Source organism: Phalaenopsis equestris, unplaced genomic scaffold (assembly GCF_001263595.1).
Source record: "Phalaenopsis equestris unplaced genomic scaffold, ASM126359v1 Scaffold001156, whole genome shotgun sequence".
NCBI classification, from domain to species: domain Eukaryota; kingdom Viridiplantae; phylum Streptophyta; class Magnoliopsida; order Asparagales; family Orchidaceae; genus Phalaenopsis; species Phalaenopsis equestris.
The window spans coordinates 29880-52278 of NW_018165595.1; the positions used below are offsets into that span (position 1 = coordinate 29880).

At 36.7% G+C, this 22399-nt stretch overlaps 1 protein-coding gene across 1 annotated transcript; it reads left to right on the forward strand.

The window, feature by feature from the left end:
* Positions 1 to 2986: 2986 nt before the first annotated feature.
* On the forward strand, positions 2987 to 3592 carry LOC110033378. Its single transcript, XM_020737335.1, has one exon. It carries the CDS (start codon positions 2987 to 2989, stop codon positions 3590 to 3592), a length of 606 nt encoding a protein of 201 aa, XP_020592994.1.
* The last annotated feature ends 18807 nt before the right edge of the window (positions 3593 to 22399 follow it).

Genomic DNA, 22399 nt, shown 5'->3' on the forward strand with positions numbered 1-22399 from the left:
AGATACAGACCTAAGAGGGTACAACCTTAGAAGGCATGAGTCTCAAAAGGTACATGATCCTTTGCTTATATAAAACACAAGTGCTAATTTTGATTGCAAACTTCTGCATGATTAAAAGCCACATAACCTAAGAAGACATCAGCCTCAAAAGATGTTGACATCAACAATGCCATAGAAGTAAGACAACGACATCCCAAAAGTTGGGTAACACCACCCTAAGAAGTGAGGCAAAAGCAACCTCAAAATTTGTTTTGCATCAAGCAAGTTAATTATGTACAAAAAAACACATTTTTTTACTTTATACAAATGTCATAGCAGACAATTGAAATGCTAAAAAGATCAACATGTACTATAGAAAGACAACAAGTCAGTATATATTCAAATGATATCGACATCACCTCCTCAAATTATGGTATTTCCAATAATTTCTAGAGGTTTAGGTGTCGGACCTCCTCTAGAAATCACATCGGCAGCGTAAAAAAGAAGATCCCAAATCACCTGCTTGGTAGGGACGGGGATAACTTTCTTCATCTCAGTAACGCGAAAGAAAATATAGCAGAAGATAACTTCAGGATGGTTTTCTCTCACTTCTCCACGAGAGAAGACCGCAAAAAAAAAATCCCGAAGGTCCTCCTGAGTAGGGTCAGGGATAACTTTTGGGATGGTTTTCTCTTCACGAGAGATGACCACGAAAGAAAATCCCTGAGGTCATGCTTGACAAGGTCCGGGATAACTTTCAGGATGGCTTTCTTTCGCTTCTCCTTGAGAGAAGAACTTGAAAGAAAATCCCATAGGTCCTGCTAGGCGGTGTCGGGATAACTTTTGGGATGATTTTCTCTAGCACCGCAACACAAAAGAAGATTTGTTGATCATCTGGTATGCAGAATAGGGATGACTTTATCCTGCACCGCAACATGAAAAAAGATTTCTTCGATCGTCTGCTATGCAGAACAGGGACAAATTTCTCCTGCACCGTAATACGAAAAGAAGATCACATTGAACCCTGCTACACATATCGTGGATAACTTTCTTCTTTTGGAAAATCTTTGATCGCTTGTCAGGCAGGATTAAAGAATCCACTTCTACCTTCTTCTTCTTGTTTATTTATATTCTCAAACTAGATTATGATGTTAAAGACAAAAGAAAAAGTATTGCCATTAAGAAAATTCATAGTTTTCAAAAAAAAAAAAAATGCACCTTCTCGCATTTCTCATGAAACAACACTAAACTTTTTATTAAAAAATTTGGAAACTTATGACATGCTACATAATTCTTAATCACTTTCACCATCAATAAATATAAAAGAATTGTGATAAGTTTACATATGAATGCCAAAATCTTATGTGATAAATTTACACGTTACATTTACGTTGCATGAGAAATGTGGCAAGTTACTAATATATATACGATTTTTGCATATAAATCTTATTACATACGTTGCACTTAGTTCTTATGCATTTATGCATCATTTTGGCAACCCGGGGCTACCTTATAGGAGCGCTTATTACATCTGGACTCCGCACACGGAGCTGCGAGTGGAGTCCGATCCACGTTCACCACGTAGAATCGGGTGGGGGGGCATCAAAAATAGAATAATTGGAGTACATGACCCGGCCTGACAGAAAACCTAGTCCAGCCCAAAAAGAAAAAAAGAGACTTTATGTCCGATGCTAATCCCGCCAAAAGTCTTTTGTCGCATATTTGTGTTGTCACCAGTCCAGAAAAGCAGATTTTTTTCACTTTAGGTTTCTTTGCTATGGGTTATGAGTTGGTGCGATCGATTTCTCTGTAGACGAAGAAATATGGGTCATGTAATTGGGAAATAATGGCAGCTAGCATTAATCGGAAGCGAGTTTACTTTAGTTTTATTTTGATTTGAGTTTTGCATTGATGTGTTATATTGGTTTAACTGATTTTCCTTACCTGTTGTTTGTGTTTATGGCTTAGTATTGTTATGGTTTAGGGTTGATGGATTGTATTCTCCTAGTTGTGTTATTGTTTTGTTTTTGTCCTATTAATGTTGTATTATTGTCGTATTATTGTCGTTGTTTGTGGTGTTATGTGATGTTATTTTTTAGTTTTTCTAGTGTTATTGTGGTATTATTATTATTATTTAGTGTCTAGGGATTGTATTGTTCTAGTGGTGTGATTGTTCATTAATTTGTATTGTTTTAGTAGTCTTATAATTATATTATGGTTGTATTACTAACGTGTTATTCTCGTCTTATTGCGATGTTATGTGATGTTATTGTTTAGTTTTACTAGTGTTATTGTGGTATTATTATTATGGTTTAGTGTCTAGAGATTGTATTGTTCTGGTGGTGTGATTGTTTAGTAATTTGTATTGTTTTGGTGGTCTTATAATTTTATTATGGTTGTATTACTAAGGTGTTATTCTCATCTTATTATGGTGTTATGTGATGTTATTTTTTAGTTATTCTAGTGTTATTGTGGTATTATTATTATTGTTTAGTGTCTAGGGATTGTATTGTTCTAGTGGAGTGATTGTTTAGTAATTTGTATTATTTTTAGTAGTCTTATAATTGTATTATTTTTGTATAACTAACGTGTTATTATCGTCTTATTGTGGTATTATGTGATGTTATTGTTTAGTTTTTCTAGTGTTATTGTGCTATTATTGTTATGGTTTAGTTTATAGGGTTGTATTGTTCTAGTTGTGTGATTGTTTAGTAATTTGTATTGTTTTAGTAGTCTTATAATTGTATTATGGTTGTATAACTAATGTGTTATTCTCGTCTTATTGAGGTATGTGATGTTAATGTTTAATTTTTCTAGTGTTTTTGTGATATTATTGTTATGGTTTAGTGTCTAAAGATTTTATTGTTCTAGTGGTGTGATTATTCATAAATTTGTATTACTTTAGTTGTGTTAAAATTGTATTATTGACGTGTTATTATTGTATGATTGTTGTGTTATAACTATCTGACCATCGTTAAATTGTTGTGGTAATGTACAGTGTGGAAATATGTGCAATGATCCAGTCGTAAAGACGTTTCTTCGCACCGTTGTCCACAATGAACAAGAAACATATGAAAGCTATTGTGTCTATGCTCATCATATAGGATTTTCAGTTATGGAGGACCATAGCAGCTATTGGCCAAATTCTAAGAATATTAAAAATAATGATTTTATTTGCGGAAAGGATGGCCACAAGAAGGAGTCAAACCCGACAGACACCGTGAAGTTCAGAAAAGCTGACATGAGGACTAGATGTCAAATCATGGTTAGAAATGCCATTGATGTTGAAGGTATTTGGAAAGTGAAGAAATTCATTGGAATTCATAATCATCCTCTTGCCAAAAGTGGTGAAAAGCATCTTATGTGTTCCAGCAGAAAGATAAGTGAGTTAAATGCAAATTTGTTGAGATCAATGACTAGATCCGGGATCAGAGCAACAGATGCATATAACTTTATGGCTACAGAGGTTGGGGTGGAGAATCTTGAATGCATGAAAGGTGATTCATACAATTTTATTCAAAGAGAGAGAAGGGAAAGAATAGAACAAGGAGACGTGAATTCTCTAATACAGTTGTTCATGAAGAGGCAAGCTAAGGATACCATGTTTGCCTGAGTTGAAACTGATGAGTGTTGAAAGCTCACAAGCTTTTTTTGGAGCGAAGGGTTATCCAGACTTGATTATGATTGCTTTGGGGATGTAATAATATTTGATACAAGCTTTAGATTAAATAAGTACAATTTATGCTCTCCCTTCATGGGTGTGAACCACCATTGGCAAAAGGTCCTCTCTGGAGTGGATTTTTTGTCTGATGAGATCATTGATTCCTTCGTTGGATGCTTGTCACCCATTATTCAGATAAAAGCTTTGAATAATACAACAATAACACAAAAATCATACAACAATGACAAATCATTAATACAATTATAACACTACTAAGACAATAAAAATTTATGAACAATCACACCACTATAACAATACAATCCCTAGACACTAAATCATAACAATAATACCACAATAACACTATAAAAACTAAAAAAAGCATCACATAACACCATAATAAGATGAGAATAACACCTTAGTAATACAACAATAATAAAATTATAAGACCACTAAAACAATACAAATTACTAAACAATCACACCACTAGAACAATACAATCTCTAGACACTAAACCATAACAATAATACCACAATAACACTAGAAAAACTAAACAATAACATCACATAACACCACAATAAGACGAGAATAAAATGCTAGTTATACAACTATAATCCAATTATAAGACTACTAAAGCAATACAAATTACTAAACAATCACACCACTAGAACAATACAATCCCTAGACATTAAACCATAACAATAATACCACAATAACAATAGAAAAATTAAACAATAACATCACATAACACCACAATAAGAAGAGAATAACACATTATTAATACAACCATAATACAATTATAAGACTACTAAAACAATACAAATTACTAAAAAATCATATCACTAGAACAACACAATCCCTAGACACTAAACCATAACAATAATACCATAATACCACTAGAAAATTAAACAATAACATCATATAACACTTCAATAAGACGAGAAATAATAAGACGAGAATAACACTTTAGTAATACAACCATAATACAATTATAAGAATATTAAAACAATACAAATTACTAAACAATCACACCACTAAAGCAATACAATCCCTAGACACTAAACCATAACAATAATGCCACAATAACACTAGAAAAACTAAATAATAACATCACATAACACCATAATAAGACGAGAATAACACTTTAGTAATACAACCATAATACAATTATAAGAATATTAAAACAATACAAATTACTAAACAATCACACCACTAAAGCAATACAATCCCTAGACACTAAACCATAATAACAATATCATAATAACACTAGAAAAACTAAACAATAACATCACATAACACCACAATCAGCGACGATAATACGACAACAATACAACATTAATAGGACAATCATAAAATAATAACACAACTAGGAAAATACAGTCTATCAACCCTAAACCATAATAATACTAAGCCTTAAACACTAACAACAGGTAAAAAAAATCAGCTAAACCAACATAACATAGCAATGCAAATCTCAAATCAAAATAAAACTAAAGTTAACTCACTTCTGATTGAAGCTGGCTACCATTATTTCCAGATTCCATAACCAATATTTCTTCTTCTACAGAGAAATCGATCGCAGCAACTCGGAACCCAGAGCAAAGAAACATAAAGCGACAAAATCCGCTTTTCTGGACTCACTTCATCATAAATATGCGACGAAAGACTTTTGGCATAATTAGCATCGGACATAAAGTCACTTTTTTGCTTTTTGGGATGGGCTCAGGTTTTTGTCGGGTCGGGTTGCATACTCCAATTATTCTGTATCTGATGCCCCCCCCCCAAGATTCCACGCAGAGAACGTGGATTGGTCTCCGCTTGCAACTCTGCATGCAGAGTCCGGTTATAATAAGCGCCCTAAAAAATGTCGATTCACTTCACTTTCATTCCAACAATGTTTCTATCTAGGCTCTATGACTGGAACAACAAAGAAATTATGCTACTATTTGTGTCAAGTAAAAGCATTGTTTACTTTTACAATTATAATTGTTATCGATTGATTTTCTATCGATTTCTTATTCTAGATATTGTTTTTTTTTTTTCATTTCTTCAGTACCGCATAAATTTTTTATTTGTTTGGTGTTTTACTATATTGTGAATGTAAGATCTAATGTATTTTCTTTGCTTTTTCCAACAATCTATTTTAATTTTTGTGGGAAATTTAATTTTTGAGCAGGTTTGTAAAAGTCTTTTTCATAATAGCATTACTGTTGACTGATAATGTGTTCTATTTGCTCGTATGTCTTGCATCATCCTAAACCAAGCTTTTTAGCGTCCAATTTCTCCCTCCTAATTCTCTTTTTATTTCTGTTGGTGCCCATCAGTTGTTCTTTCTTTATAAATTTCTTGTCAATTCTTTGAGATAAATTTCTTTAGCTGTTTTATGTGTGAATTTTCTACTTTCGATTGTGTTCATCAAACTGCTTAATTCTATTTTATTGCATGTGTTGAGAATTTTAAGGCAAAGAAATGTAAGAATCGACACAAATCCAGAAAAAAATATATAAATTTAACGAGGTCCGGCAAAGATATCTACGTCCTCGGAAGCAGAGCTGCGGCTTTTCCTCCAATTCAGAAAAAAGTACAAAATCCCCTTAGGGTTACAATACAACATAAATATATAACCCTGGTATACAATATGTAATTACAAAATTACCCCTGTACTGTACCGTTGCCCCTGCACCCTCAGCCCACATAACAAAACTCCCCTCAATTGGACATATGCTTTCGCTCCACTCCACTTGCTCCGCCATGCTGGCTCGCTCTGTTCCGCTCCAACATCTGTCCCTTATCTGGTATATGAGTCATACCTAACAAATCTCCACCTTGGCGAATATTCAACCATTTAGGAGAAAGATACCTGAGATTTTCTCAAATACCAAAGTGGGTTGGGCCACCATGCTTGTATAGCAACTTTGAATATTCAATAAGTTCAAGCAATGCCAGAACTTGTTGCTAGTAACTGGTTTGCTCAACATATCAGCTGCATTCCCATTAGTATGAACCTTCTGTAATAATATCTCACCAAAAGCAATTAATTCTCTGATCTTTTGATACCTGACATCAATGTGCTTAGTTCGTGCAAGGTACACCTGGTTCTTGGCTACATAAATGGCACTTTGACTATCACAATGCAACTGAACTCTACTTTGCTCAACACCCGATTCATTTACTAGCCCAGTGAGCCATAAAGCTTCTATAAGAGCTTCAGCTACGGCCATGTACTCAGCTTCAGTTGTATATAATGCCACAATAGATTGAACTATTGATTTTCAACATATCAGCCCTCCATCAAGAGAAAACATATACCTGTTTATAGACCTTCTATCATCCAAATCACCTGCATAATCTGAATCCACATACCCCACAACTGAAGGATCATTCTGCTGACTGCCAAAAATAATTTCATGTTCTATAGTACCTTTCAAATACCTGAAAATTCACTTGACTGCTTTCGAATGTCGTCTTCCAGGTTTAGACATAAATTTGCAAACTTGACTAACAACATGAGCCAAATCAGGGTGAGTACATACCATTGACATACCATTGCATACATCTTGCATACATCAAGCAACTAACTGTACCGACATATGAAACCTTTGTCATGTCTTTGATTTCTCTATTTGTCTTAGGACAATGTTTTGAAAAAAGCTTAAAATTATTTGTCAATGGAGTGCTCACAGGCTTTGCTTTGCTCAATATAGCCTCGTTGAGATAAACATAATCGTCTTGAGTCTCAATCTCAATGAATCTTCACTCCAAAAATCTTCTTTGTAGGACCCAAGTCTTTCATGTCAAATTTCTTACTCAGTAAAGCTTTCAAACTAAGGACATCATGCATATTCTTTGCAGCAATTAATATATCGTTAACATACAGTAACAGAAAAATAATATAGCCATCATCAAGGCTCTTAACATCGACACAACAATCATACTCGCATCGCTTGTAGCTAATCTAAATTATGCAGGAGTCCAACGACTTGTACCATTGTCTTGGATATTGTTTCAACTCAAGCAACGATTTCTTTAATCTGCAAACTAGATGCTCCTGTCTAGGTTGAGTGAACCTTTCTGGTTGCTCCATGTAAATCTACTCCTCCAAATCACTATGCAAGAAAGCAAAAGTTTTAACATTCATCTGCTTCAAATGCAAATCTTAAATAGCTACTAATGCAAGCACTGCCCTGATTGAACTATGTCTGATCACAAGAGAAAATATTTCATCATAATTTATCCCCTTATGTTGCAAAAAACCCTTTCCTACCAAACGAGCCTTAAACTTTTTCCCTTCTTTTTTTGAATTGTTGTTTTCCTTTTGTACATCCATTTGCACCTAATAGCCTTCTTTCTCTCAGGAAACTGAACTAGCTCCCATGTGTGATTTTTCTGTAAAGACTCCATCTCCTCAACTATTGCACCCATAAATTTCTCTTTCCCCTTGCTGGTGGTAGCTCCTTATGGCTCCTTGAAAGGTGGATGGATCATCACTGCTAATGAGAAGTGCGCAAGAGACCAAGTCTTCATAACTGGTAGCTCCTTGAAAGGTGGATGAATCATCACTGCTAATGAGAAGTGCGCAAGAAACCAAGTCTTCATAACTCAATATGCTTGGAGGACTTATATTGATGCGTCTTTGTCTATCTCTGACAAGATTGTAATTCTGCAAGTCATTAGTATTGGATTCACCATGTTGAACTTTCAACTCTCTCAGTCATCTGTTCATCATTTCTACAATAACATTTTGTTGTGGTGTCTTGCGAACTGAAAATAACCTCTGAATCCCATGCTCCTGACAAAATTTCTGAAACTATAAATTTGTGTACTCTGTGTCATTATCAGACTTCAGATACTGATTTTTTTATCAGTTTGGTTCTGCATCTCAACTTTACACAACTTGAATTTGGAGAATACTTCAGATTTCTTCTTCAAAAAATACACCCAAAATTTCCTGAAGAAATCATCAATAAAGGTAACATAATACAGTGATCCTCCCAATGATGATTCCCTAGTAGGGCCTCATACATCAGAATGCACATAATCAATAATCCCTTCAGTTTTGTGTTTCCAATCATGAAACTAACTCTAGTATATTTTCTAAGAACACAAAAAGAAGAAATCATCAATAAAGGTAACATAATGCAGTGATCCTCCCAATGATGATTCCCTGATAGGGCCCCATACATCAGAATGCACATAATCAATAATCTCTTCAATTTTGTGTTTTTCAATCATGAAACTAACTCTAGTATATTTTCTAAGAGCACAAAACTTACAAAAATTGAGCTTGTAGCTTTTAACACCATGCAAAAGATTTTTTTTATGCAATTCTGTAATCCCACGTTCACTAAGATGATCAAGACGCGTGTGTCATAGTTTTTTATTATCATCATCTGACTCCACATAATGAACTCCACCTACAACTGTACTCCCCAACAGTTTGTAGATATTCTCTGCAGTTAACTTTCTTTTCATCATAGTCAGTGCAATCTTAACAACTATGATGATTTCTCTATCCTCATCTACTTTAGGAATAAAACCATTTCTATGTCAAGTGCCCAAGGAAATCAAATTCTTCTTCAAAATTGGAATATGTATGGCATCACATAATTTCTCTATCCTCATCATAAATCATAATCCTGACATCACCAATACCAACAATATTACAACATCTATCAACACCTAAATAGATAGAGCCAGAATTAGATGACCAGTATGAAGTAAACCACTTCATATTAGGTGTTATGTGATAAAAATATCCTGAATTAAGAATCTATACTTCCATGAACTGAGTTGATGAAACTAAAAGCATATCACCTTCATTGCAATCTGAATTGTCACTCTACACCATAATTACTGACTTGGATGATGCATCACATTTCTCCTCAGTTTGCTTCTTGAGCTTTGGACAATCTCTCTTCATATGATCCGGCTCCTTGCACTTGTAACAATAAATCGTATTACTGCTTTTAGACTTTGATCTGAAATTTTGTCTTCCAGAATCCTCCTTCTCTTTCATTCTTCCACGATCCTGATTATCCTTAAAATATAAACTATCACCATGAGAGTTTTCCCCTGCATTCTGCTTCTGCTGGTTGTGAGCCAATAATGCTGCATTAATCTCATCAACTTTGATCGTTTCCTTCTCATATGTAAAAGTAGTCACCAAGTGTTCGTAAGAGGAGGTAATGAACACAACAGAATCATTGTTCGGTTTTTATCCTCAATACTCACATCAAGTCGTGATAAATTTATGATTATTTCGTTGAAGACATGCATGTTGCGCCAGATCAAAGCCTTCTTGCATCTTCAACCAATACTATTTTTGCTTCAGATAAAATTTATTTGTCAGAGATTTGGACATAAACTTAGTTTTCAATTTCTTTCATTCCTCTCTCGGGGATTTTAGATTCATAACGTGATACATAACCTCATCTGCAAGACAAAAACGTATTGTTGTTGTCGCTCGTTGTTGCAATTATTCTCAATCTTCATCCTCCATGGTATCTGGTTTTGTTGCCCGCAAAACCTCAAGATCCCTTTTTGCTCTAAAAATCATTTACGCTTGTTTGTCATACTCTGTAGTTTTCGGTTCCATCAAACTTTACCACTTCAAATTTTTGCATTTCAAATTTTTGCACCAGAAATTGTAATTTGAAATTAGTGTAAAGCAAATTTTTCCTGTCTCCGTTCTACTGATTCCTGTTCCGCCAAACGAAGAAGGCCTGTCTATCGTGGAAACTATCGTGTAAAACGTCTTCAAACCTTCTCCTATCGCGAGAATTTTGGTCGCAGAACCCTTGCCTAGGCCGAAACCCTTCTCGAATTGTTAGTAGCCTTGCTCACAAGCCCTCTGCGTCGCCAAACCCTTCGCCAAATTGTTCGCAAGCCTTCTACGTCGTCGAACTCTTTCGTCGAATTCGCTTGCAAGCCCTCTGTGTCACCGAACTCCTTCGCCAAATTCACAAATGCTAGGAGTTGCAGATTCGCGTGCTCTTCCTACGTTGAACCGCCAGAACCCTAGCCGAACTTTTATGCCAAATTGATGAATCCTTCTTCGTCCTTCCTGCGCCGATGTTTTCTGCCACATCGCTCTTAATGCTATGCTCTGATTAAGGCAAAGAAATGTCAGAATCTACACAAATCCAGAAAGAAACACAGATGATTTAATGAGATGTCTACGTTCTCAGGAGCAGAGCGGTGGCTTTTCCTTCAATTTAGAAAAAGAGTACAAGATCCTCTTAGGGTTACAATATAACAGATATATATAACCCTGGTTTACAATATGTAATTATAAAATTACTCATGTACTTTACCGCAGGGGCGTTGCCCCCGCATCCCCAACCCACATAACAAAACTCACCCAGATTGGACAGATGCTTCCGCTCACTCCGCTCCGTTGGCTCGTTCCGTTCCACTATAGCATTTGTCCCTTATCTGGTATATGAGTTATACCTAACAACATGTTATCTTCAATAGACGCTAATATTACTCTCAATATGACACAAAATAAAAAATAAAAATCTTCTTTTTGAGGTGAGTCTTACAACACAATTGATGCAGTGAGCCTGAATTGGCCTGGAGTAAAACTGAAATGCAGCATTGATAGAATGTATTAATCGATCCAAGAAAAAAAGCAATTTATGAAGAATTTATGAATTTATGATGAAATACTTATGAGATCTTTAAGAAAAATGTATTTTTTTGGAAGATTTACATACAAACCACTTACTTCTTATGTATTTCCTTATCTTTGGTAGTGGAATTTACATACAAACCACTTAATTCTTATGTATTACAGACACTAAAAGAAAGCCGCTTTTATTCATTTCAATTTCTTTGCTAATGGAATTATTTCTTTGTTTTTCTTTTTGCATAAAGTTTTATATTTGATGAAATAACCAATTTAAATATGGCCTACTTTCAGGTCCTTTTATGTTGGCGGTACAGCTGGATGAGCAAAAGACCATAGTGATGCTGACATCAAATTTGCTTTGGCATGATCATTTTTCAACTCTTTTTACTCTTGGCATTTACATACATGCCACCCAATTTCTTTGTATTTACATATCTACCACCTTATCTTCGTTTTTTCCATTTCTATCACTCAGACTCTTTATATCACATTAAAAATACCACTATTATAACTTTTAATAGGTGAAATACACCATTTCATGCTTAGATATGGTGGCATATATGTAAAAATTGAACTTTGTGTTTAGATATGGAAATACGGAATTGAGTGGTATGCATGTAAATCTTCTTTTTTTACTTTTGTAAAGCTAAATGCTTATCACTTTCTTGCAGAATCTATCTTCACTGAATTTCAGAGTTACTTTTAAACATAATATTTCAATCTATCTGTTAAAACGGATTTGATTGGTGTTGCATCCTTCTGGATAACCATGTTATTCTCTTATTTGCATTTGCTTCTGCTTTCCATCATTCTGAATTTAGAGAGAACACTTCTTTATATGAATAGTATATTTCTATGGAGCGGAGCTGTTTGAACGACATGCCTTTTTCCCTTTAGTTTCCTTCTGCTATTTAAATATAGCGGCATTTACTTATATACCACCCAATTCATATGTATCGACATATCTAACACCTATACTTTACGTTTTGTGTTTATTCAATCCAAATCTTTCATATCACATCCAAAATACCACCCAATTCATATGTATAGACATATCTAACACCTATACCTTAAATATATAATTGGACCTTCTCTGTCTAAATGTGAAATAGTGGGTTATTTTAATTTTCTTACTTGTAAGCAATAGGCTTAAAATTCTTTACTCCTGAAGAGTTCTTCCTTGCTTGAGGCTTCACTACCTGGAAATTTAAAGTTAGCAGGTTAAAACTATTTAATTTTAATTTATAGCATTATTTTAAGATTAATATTGTAATTGTTCTATTCGTCCTATTTGTTTTTCTATCGTAATATGATTTGTTGGCAGGTCAATGTTAGCTCCAGTAAGAATTCTTTGCACATTCATCAGCCATCATCAATTGTTTAGCACTATGATGATTACTGGCCTAACTGTTTACTTGCTTTATGATACCTTGAGCTTATCAGGAAATCTCTTAGCGATCATCCACTAGCTTTTGCAATTTTGACCCTCATTGCTCAAGTATTAGGGTCTATATTTTTTACTTGGGACATTTACATACATACCACCTAATTCCTATCTATTTATATATCTAACACCTAAACTTCAAATTTTAATTAATACCACCCAAATCTACATATTACATAAAAAAATACCATCATTTTATAAATTTTAATTAATACCACCAGAATCTACATATTACATAAAAAAATACCATCATTTTAACTTTTAAAAAGTGAAGCATACTTTTCATGCATAGGTAAGCTTATTTGTAAGTAAAAATTGAAGTTTATATTTTAAGATATGTTAACACATAAGAATTGGTGGTATGTATCTAATTCTACATTTTTCTTCTATTCCATTCTTTGAGTCATTTGAGAAAGATGCCTTCGCATTGTCGTTGGGTCTTTCTTGTTTGATAAGTTGTTTGATGTTTGCTTTCGCTCCTTTGTCATCATTTCATCTATAAGCACTCATGCTTCGAGGATGATAACTATTACACCTATTGATAATATATATTGCCTTCATTGTAGAAATGGTATTGTTGTGATCTTCTGTAGAAGATTGGCTTGGTCTCATATACATGCGCTCCCAAAGATTTGATGTTGAGCGGTGATATACTTTCAAATCACATTTAGTTATATCAATTTGATCCCTCTCAATATCTAATGATCAACAACTGAGGTCTTTCTTGTTTGATCCTGCTCAACATCTAATCATTTATTTAAGTCAAATTAGTTGAATCACTTCATGTAATATCTTCTTGATGCATGCTAAAAAATTTGTGGCGTTAGAGTAATGGATTATCGTCTTAGCGTTGCGCGAGGATTCAGCACACACTCAGATGAAAATGAATCAAGTTGTGATAATACCAGAAGTTTTTACGTGAAAAACTCGTAAAGGGGAAAAACCACGGGGTCTGGCTTAGTTGTAAAAATCCACTATAAGTTGATGATTACAGATGCTCCTTGTCCCACAGGCGAGAAAGGGTTATTAGTTTTTCAAGCTACAACATTGACTGACGATATCTAGTCAGCGGTGGTTGACGGAGGTCGGTGGTGATCGATGGTAGTTGACGATAATCGATGACGGTCGGCGGGGGGCGACGGGGGGCAGCCGGGTGTCTGACGACAGTTGACGACGGTCGGCGGTGGTCTACGGAGGTCAGCAGTGATCGACGGTGATCAACGGTGGCCGGTGGTGATCGACAGAGGTCAACGATGGTTGTCGATGATCAGTGGTGGTCGACGGCGATCGACGATGGCGAGGATGATCTTAGACTTGAGCTCCTTCTCAATGCCTCAAGTTCTCTCTTAAGTCTCCTCTCTTTCATGTGAGGGGTGAGGCTCTATTTATAATATTTTGAGTGTAACTAATGCAGGAATATGAACCATTTTGAACAGACGATCCGGAGAGCTCCCTTTGATCAGATGACGTTTAATGGATTTTTGAGTGTCTTAACGATGTCGGAATTGAGCAATCTCGGGTTCGTTAGATTTGTCTTGTCGAGACGTTCGATTTGACAATGAACTCGCTAGATTCGACATCCCTTTGACCTTTCAAATGCCTCCAAAAATCCTCCAATAGTTATTTTCATAATTTGATCTGGGCTTGTTTTGACTCGGATTTGACTGACTTTCATATCATTAGGTTCGTTTCATCGAGCCGATCAGTTTGACTATAAGTTTGCTGAAATTGGAGCTCTGAATGACTCTTAATTGAAGTTTGAATGTTTCTTGTTAAAAAAATTGCACAGAGATTCGTGTCGGATGATGAAAATTTGTTGGTGGCATATCAGTTGCCCCCATATTTTCGGGCGAAACTATTTTTTTTCGTCCGAAAATATTAAGATCCATAGATTTTTCATAGAGAGCATAAAAAATTTAGATATATATACTTTATTGCTACCAGTAATTAAATAAGAATAATTTTTATTCATAAAATAGAAGTAAGGTGAGCCTAGCTCACTTGTTAAGTGAATTTTGTCATTTGCATATGATGAGGGTTCAAATCCCACCCAAAACAAAATTATAAAATATTTTTACGAGGCCAAACCTGACCCGCGGGAACCAGAAACCGAAACACCCGATGGCATGTGGCCCGGTGGGCCGAGCGAGACCCGACGGGTCGGGAGCCAGAAATCTAAAGCGGGTCACGGAGAGTGGGAAACCGAAGCGGGCCATGGAGAGCCCAAGCAGCCGGAATTAGTTAATTAATTTGAATGTTTGGAGAGGGATCGTGGGCTAGCCAAGCATTAAAAGTTTGGAGAAGTATCGTGGGCCAGCCAACCAACTGAAAAGAATTGGAAGCATTAGAAGTTTGGAGAGCTTAACAGAATCGTGCCAGCTCAAGTAGCATGAATTAAATAAAAACAGACATTTAAATGTACCCAGAATGTGAAGAGTTTTTTATTAATTTACTTTTTATTTATCTATTTTTTTTAACAATTTTAATTAATTTTAGTCATAAAAGTAGAATTTAAAAGGTCAAAAAACTGATAGAATATGAAATGAAATTTTATTATTATTATTATTATTATATTTTTTTATAATTTGCATTTAATGATTAAATTCCTTTTGGAGCCTATAAATAGAGGCATTGGATGAGGGAAAAAATCATAATTGAAGAGAAGAAGAAAGTTATCCGGTGTTGCGAAGAATAGTTGCGGCGGAGCGAAGAATAGTTGCGGCGGAGCGAAGAGTTGCGGCGAAACAAAGAGTTGCGGCAAGGCGGAGAGTTGCGGCGAAGCAAAAAGTTGCGGCAAGGCGGAGAGTTGCGGAGAAAAGTTGCGGCGAAGTGTTGCGGTGACTCATAGCGACAAAAAGACATGGTACATTGTCGCGGCAAAGCGTTGTGGTGAAGTGTTGCGGCAAACCGCTGCTGTGAAGTGTCGCGGCGAAACGCTACTGAAATGGCGACAGCTGGAGAACCTTGTTTTGCTGAGATCTAGAGAAAAAGTTAGAAACTGGAGGATGCAGTGTCAACTGTGACGGAGAGCGAATTGATTTTTTTTAAAAGAAGTATTTCTTTCCGAATGATATGGTAGTGAAGTTACCGACTTCAACTGATTGAGCATATTCTCCACCGTCTGGGTATGTTACTATTTATGAGGCTGCATTGAAAGTTGGCCTATGATTTCCTCCGACACCTGAGTTTATTGAAATTATGAAGGCGTTCGGGGTTTGTGCTGTTCAGTTATCTTATGGAGTGGTGACGGTCATTATTGGGTTGACAGTTTTCTTCAGGAGTCGCGGGTTAAAGTAAACACTGACAATTTTGGCACGATTAGTGGTTTCTTATTGATACACATGATCCGATCGTGTATTGTTTAAGCATAAGGCGTTGGAATTCCGTCTAAAGGAAGCGATAAGACAATGGTCCGTAAAATTCTTCTTTGCGAAAAATGATTGGGGGCTCCGCGAGAGGCGAGGAAGGTCTTAACAATTGTTTGTCTCTTTTTAGATTACCGAAGAGGGAATATTGCAGATGTTGGGATTTCTTGACATGAAGGAACTATTGTTTGAGATACAGTATATTCATGAATTTGTGAGGGAGGAATCATTGTTCAAGGTCAAGCTTTCTTTCCACCACGAACGGTCAACAACTGTAGCGCTAAAGAAATCTAAGAAGAGACCTTCCGAGCTAGCCCTCGCAAAATCCTCAAAGCGGCTCCCAACGAGCAGTGAATGTGAAGTACTGTCTCAGAAATAAAAAAAAAGTTGAAATATCACGGGAGTCTTTTTCAAGCCCTTCAACTATTCACTTTTCTGAAAATATCTTGTCTCATGAATGTACTGGGTGGATAAAAAAATGTACTGGGCTCCTAGAAGTCAAAAATTTTGTTAGTTTCTCTCATTTTCTACTACTATATAATTATTTTATCTTTCTAACCCATATTTCTTTTCTTCTAGGTGGATAAAATGGTGGAAAACCAGCAGGGGCTAGGACTTGCATTGAGAAATTGAAATTCTGAGTTTTTTATGATCAAATATTTTCAAGGTGAGTACAAGAGTCGGTATGAATCTGGGGTCGAAAAAACAACATCTCTGGAATCACAGTTGACAGAGTGTAGGACAGAACTTTCAACAATGACAACCTCCCTCTCGTTACAGCTTCAGGATCTGGATAAAACTCGGGAGGGGTTGGTGGAAGCACGAGCTAGGCCTTGAAATTAATAAGAGCGTGAAAGCCCTTAAGTCGATGGTGTTAGCCCAAGAAGAAGAGATCCGACTTTTGAGGTCCGCAAAAGATATTGATGTTTCAGAAGTTAAGTGTAAAGCGGTCGAAAACTTCATTCAATCGCTTATGTTCAAAACTATCATTCGGGACGATGTCCAAGAAGCTCGTGATCATGTTCTTGATATTGAGGTAAAAGAGCAACAGAAGTGGTTCACCGAAGAAGGGATCATCCGGGGTTTCTTGAAGGGGAGTCGAGCAGCACAACGTCGAACTGGGATTGTTGTTGAGGGGCTCACTCCAAGCCAGGATTCAGAGGACCCTTCCTCAGATTCTGATGGTGATGACATCGAAAGTGAACTAAATAAGGTGTTCTTCAATGACAACGAAGTGGCGGAGGAGAACTTTGACGTCAATTAGTGTTTTACTCTTCCTTTTAATGTTTGTAGCGTATTTACTTTTGTCATGTTGCTCTAACTACTCAAATGTTGTTATTCTTTTCAAACTTTGTCAAAATAATGTTGTATTAGTGATACATGCCGATCAACTTATTTTGTTAGTTGTTTGCCCCTCGAGTATCTTTTTGGTGATAAGTTTGAAACTTATTTTATTTCATGTCACAGTGATACAAGATATCATTTAGAAGATACATTGGATGTCTAATGTCATGAAGAAGGTTACCGTGGGGATAAATTGTCAGTGGTCTTTAACTTTGTTGAAGTTATTTATCAGAGTTTTACTCGATGATGTTAACATGCATAGGAGGAGCCAATGAAAGTCCACCGAGGGCTTATTAACCCATCCGAGGATGTTTGTTGGAGCATTGCTCGCTTACAAACATGTATGGAAGGTATCAGATGTAGCCCACCAAGGATTGTTAACCTATCCAGAGTTGTTTACCACGGTAAAAACTCAGCGATGTTAACCCATATGGAAGATGTTAGAGCGAATACCCTAGGATTGATCGTGTTCTGACTAAGATACAACCAGAGTTGTGTACTTCTCGGGTCGAGAGCATGAAGTGACTCGTGAATGAGTTATTACACTTTCTAAAGATATCCTTTATGTATAAGAAATTAAGTGAATAATATTTGAGATACATTAATTGTATATGAGTTGCAATGTAATAACATATGTGGACTACATGACTGGGGTGTTACTAATAATATTTGCGAAAATTCTCTGCATTCCAAGTCCGGGGCAAGATTTTCCTATCTGAATCCTTAAGCTTAAAGGTTCCAGGCTTGATCATAGTAGCCATAATATATGGACCTTCCCAGAGAGGTAATAGTTTATTGCATTGGGGACCATGGTCGGCGGCTTCAATACTATGTAAGACCAAGTCACAAATGGAAATGGGTCGAGGCTTGACTCTCTGGTTGAATTGGAGAGCAACTCTTTGGCAGTAGAAAGCAGCTCTAAGATGGGTCACATCGCGTGTTTCTGGGAAGAGATCCAAATGTTGTCGGATTTTTTCCTCATTGTTATCTGAGTCAAAAGTCTTAACTCACGGGTTCAGAACTCAGATATCAACTGGGATAACAGCCTCGGTGCCGAAACACAAGTTATATGGAGTTTCCCCAGTTGGAGTTCGCGGGGTTGTGCAATAGACCCAAAGGACGTTGTGTAACTCTTCTACCAATTGCCCCCTAGCCTTCTCAAGTCGAGTTTTCAATCCTTTGAGTACAGTATGATTTGTCATCTCTGTTTTTCCATTTTTTTTTGGATGCGTCATAGTAGTGTGCACCAACTGAATGTAAGGATCCTTGAAGAATGATGTGAAAACCTTTCCAGTGAATTGAGTCTCATTATCAGTGATAATCTTCACGGGAAGCCCAAAACGACAGATGATATTTTTCCAGACAAACTGTTTGGCATTTGCCTTAGTGATTTTGGCAAGAGGCTCTGCTTCTGCCCATTTAGTGAAGTAGTCAACAACTTAAATGATGAATTTTTGTTATTCAGTAGCTATCGGAAATGACCTCATGATATCTACCCCCCATTGGGCGAAAGACCAAGGACTTAGAAAAGATGTGAGTTCTACTGGCGGTGCATGTGTAAGATTGGAGTGTAGTTGGCAATTCTTGTATTTTTGCACAAACTCTAATGCATCTTGCTTGATCGTGAGCCAGTAAAAGTCTTGCCACATTATTTTAAGAGCAAGTGCCCTGCCACCAAGATGCTCCCTACATATTCCGGAATGAACTTCTCGTAGAGCATAATCAGCTTCAGATGAAGGAAGACACTTGAGATATGGACCTACAAATGTCTTCTTATACAGTTCATCCCCTATAAGGATGAAGTTGGCAGCCATGCATCAGATGTGAATTGATGTAGTAGCATCATCTAGCAGTGTTCCGTCTCAGAGGAGGGAGATGATGGGATCCATCCAAGATGGCTCCCTTGGGTCATCTATAGACAGTATCTCCCATGGGTCATGAATGCTAGGAAAATGTATCTCCTCAATATACCTTATTTTATAGAGATTTTCAGTTGTTGAAGTTGCAAGCTTGGAGAGGGCATCATCTCAAGTGTTATGCTCCCGAAGTATATGAATGATCTGACATGTTTCAATTTGGGCGAGAAATTTTACTAGACTGAGATACTGCATCAGTTGTGAGTTATGAGCGTCAAATTCTCCTTCTACTTGGGATGCAACGAGTTGAGAATCAGTGTAGATAATCATGTTTCGTACTTCACAGTTTATGACAAGCTTTAATCCGACAACAAGTGCTTCATATTCAACAACATTATTGGTGGTTGGAAATTTCAAACGAAATTCATACTCCAAAATGTCTTTTTTTGGGGAGATGAGTAATATTCCTACACCAACTTGTGAGTTTACAGATGCTCTATCTACATATAGTATCCACTGAGGTGACCGTGGAAGAGAAGAGGGTGGCTCATCAGAGATAGGCACTGTACATTCTACTACAAAGTCGGCCAACACTTGTGATTTGATATTTGGTCGTGGTAAATAATGGTTGTCAATTTCTCTTAATTCTACTGACCATTTAACTAATCTTTCTAATGCTTCTGGTATTTGAAGGATAGCCTTCAAAGGAAGTTGCGTGTAACTGCCAATAGTGTGAGCTTGGAAGTACGGAGGAAGTCTCCTTGTTGAGAATATCAGGGCTAGTGCAGTCTTGTCCGCCATCGGATAGCAACTTTTTGTATCAGAGAGAACTTTACTGACGTAATATACTAGTTTCTCAATTGTGTTTTCTATTCTGACAAGGACAGAGCTTATTGCATAAGGTGAAATAACCAAATAGATATATAACTTCTCCCCTTGGATGGGTTTTAAGAGAAGGGGCGGTGAAGTCAGATATGTCTTAAGTTGCTCGAAAGCGATCTGACAGTCATCTGTCCATTGAAAACCAGTGTTCCGTGCTCTTCTTAATATTTTGAAGAACGGCAGATACTTATCTCCGTATCTCCAGAACGAGCTAAGAACCGGGATAGGGCGGCTATACGACCAACGACTACACGAACATTCAATCTTTGCACCTCCTTGATGTTCCTTGGAGGCACTATCTCTCTCAACGCCTTGATTTTTTTTTGGGTTTGTTTCAATCCCACGATGGGTAACCATGAATCCCAAAAACTTCCCTGATGTGACCCTGAAAGCACATTTAATCGGGTTAAGTCGTAAGTCATACTAACGAAGGAGTTGTAAACGCTCCTCTAGATGAGAAATGTGTTGGGATACTTCCAAGCTTTTTACTAACATGTCATCAACATAAACCTCCATTGTGTGCCCATGAAGCTCTTTAAAGACCTTGTTCATTAGTCATTGATAAGTTGCACTAGCATTTTTTAACCCGAATGACTTAACTTGATAACAGTATAAGCCCTTATCTGTTTGAAAAGAGGTGGCCTCCTCATCCATTGGGTTATCCATTGGGTTCATCTGGTTCATCTTTATTTGATTGTATCCCGAGTATGCATCTATAAGCTTGGCATCTGATGTCCAGACGTGGCATCAACTAGTTGATCTATGCGCAGGAGGGTAAAACTATCCTTCAGGCAAGCTTTGTTGAGGTCTGTATAGTCGACACACATGTCGACACACACACACATTCTCCATGAACCATTAGCTTTTTTCACCATGACGACATTGGCCAGCCATGCAGGATGGTATACTTCCCGTACTAACTTTGCTTCGAGAAGCTTGTTGGCTTCTTGTTGAATAGCTTGTAAATGATCTGGGGCAAAATTGTGCTTCTTTTGGACAACTAGTTTAAAGGTTGGATCTATCTTTAAAGAGTGCATGATTATTTCAGGGTCAACTCTAGACATGTCGGTCGGAGTCCATGCAAAAATGTTTTGGTTCCTTTGGAGAAGATCTACATACTCTGACCTTTGCTCATCAGAGAGTAGGGAACCAAGCTGCACTGTTCTCAAGGGATGTTCTTCAGAGAGTGGGATTTGAACTAAGTCTTCCATGGGAGAAGCCCATTGAGATACATCTTCATCTCAAAGATTGAAGTTTACAATGCTAAGTGTCATTGAAGGGCGTGGCTGAGCTTGTCTGAGGTAACATGATTGTGTTATCTGTTGATCACCTTGCACGACGCTGATTCCTGTGGAAATTTAAGCTTCAAGCGTGTTACAGAAGTCACAATGTCAAAGATTGATTGCAGTGGTCTTCTGAAGATGACATTATATGCCCATTCTGATTTGACAATGATGAACTGGACATAGTGTGTTATTTGTCAAGGAAAATCTCCCAATACAACAGGGAGATTTATTGTTCCCTTGACGCTCACTGGTCGATTGGTCGATTATCAAAATCATATAATGATCCGGATGCAAATTAAAGCCTTTCCCTTATCAATCCCAAACTGAGGAAAGTTGAATAGAACAAGACATCGACAAGCTCTCATTGTCGATCAAGATCCTCTTTACGTTATAGCAGGGCTCACCAATTCCTGCGCTAATGATGAGAGGATCTTGGTGGGGGACTCAAACTCCTTCCAAATCGGAATCATCAAAAGTTATAGGTTCGAGGCGCAAATTCTTGTGCATTAGTTCACCAGGTACAGTGACTGACAGCGACTTTATATATGCTTAAAAATACAAGAATTTGACACTACTACTAGAAGATTTAAATCCCCGACAACGGCACCAAAAACTATGCAACTTTTAATATGCAAGAATTTATGATCCTAGATTTATATATTTATAATGATTTTATAAAATCACAATTTCAAACGCAAGTATACGTATCGCTCAAGTAATACAGGGCTCTAGTGGAGACCCGCTTATCGATCCCACAGGGAAGCGAGGTAAGAGGTCCTTAGTCAAATTCTAATCTACTATTATTAGTCCTTAGTTTGGAAGTGCGATTTAAGAGGTTTTACTAACAGATACTCCTAAATGTAAGTCTTAAGTTTAACACAACTAATAACTACTCCTAAATGCAAATATTAATTCTAAAGATAACCCTTTTTAGATGAATTGGTTTGGTTTT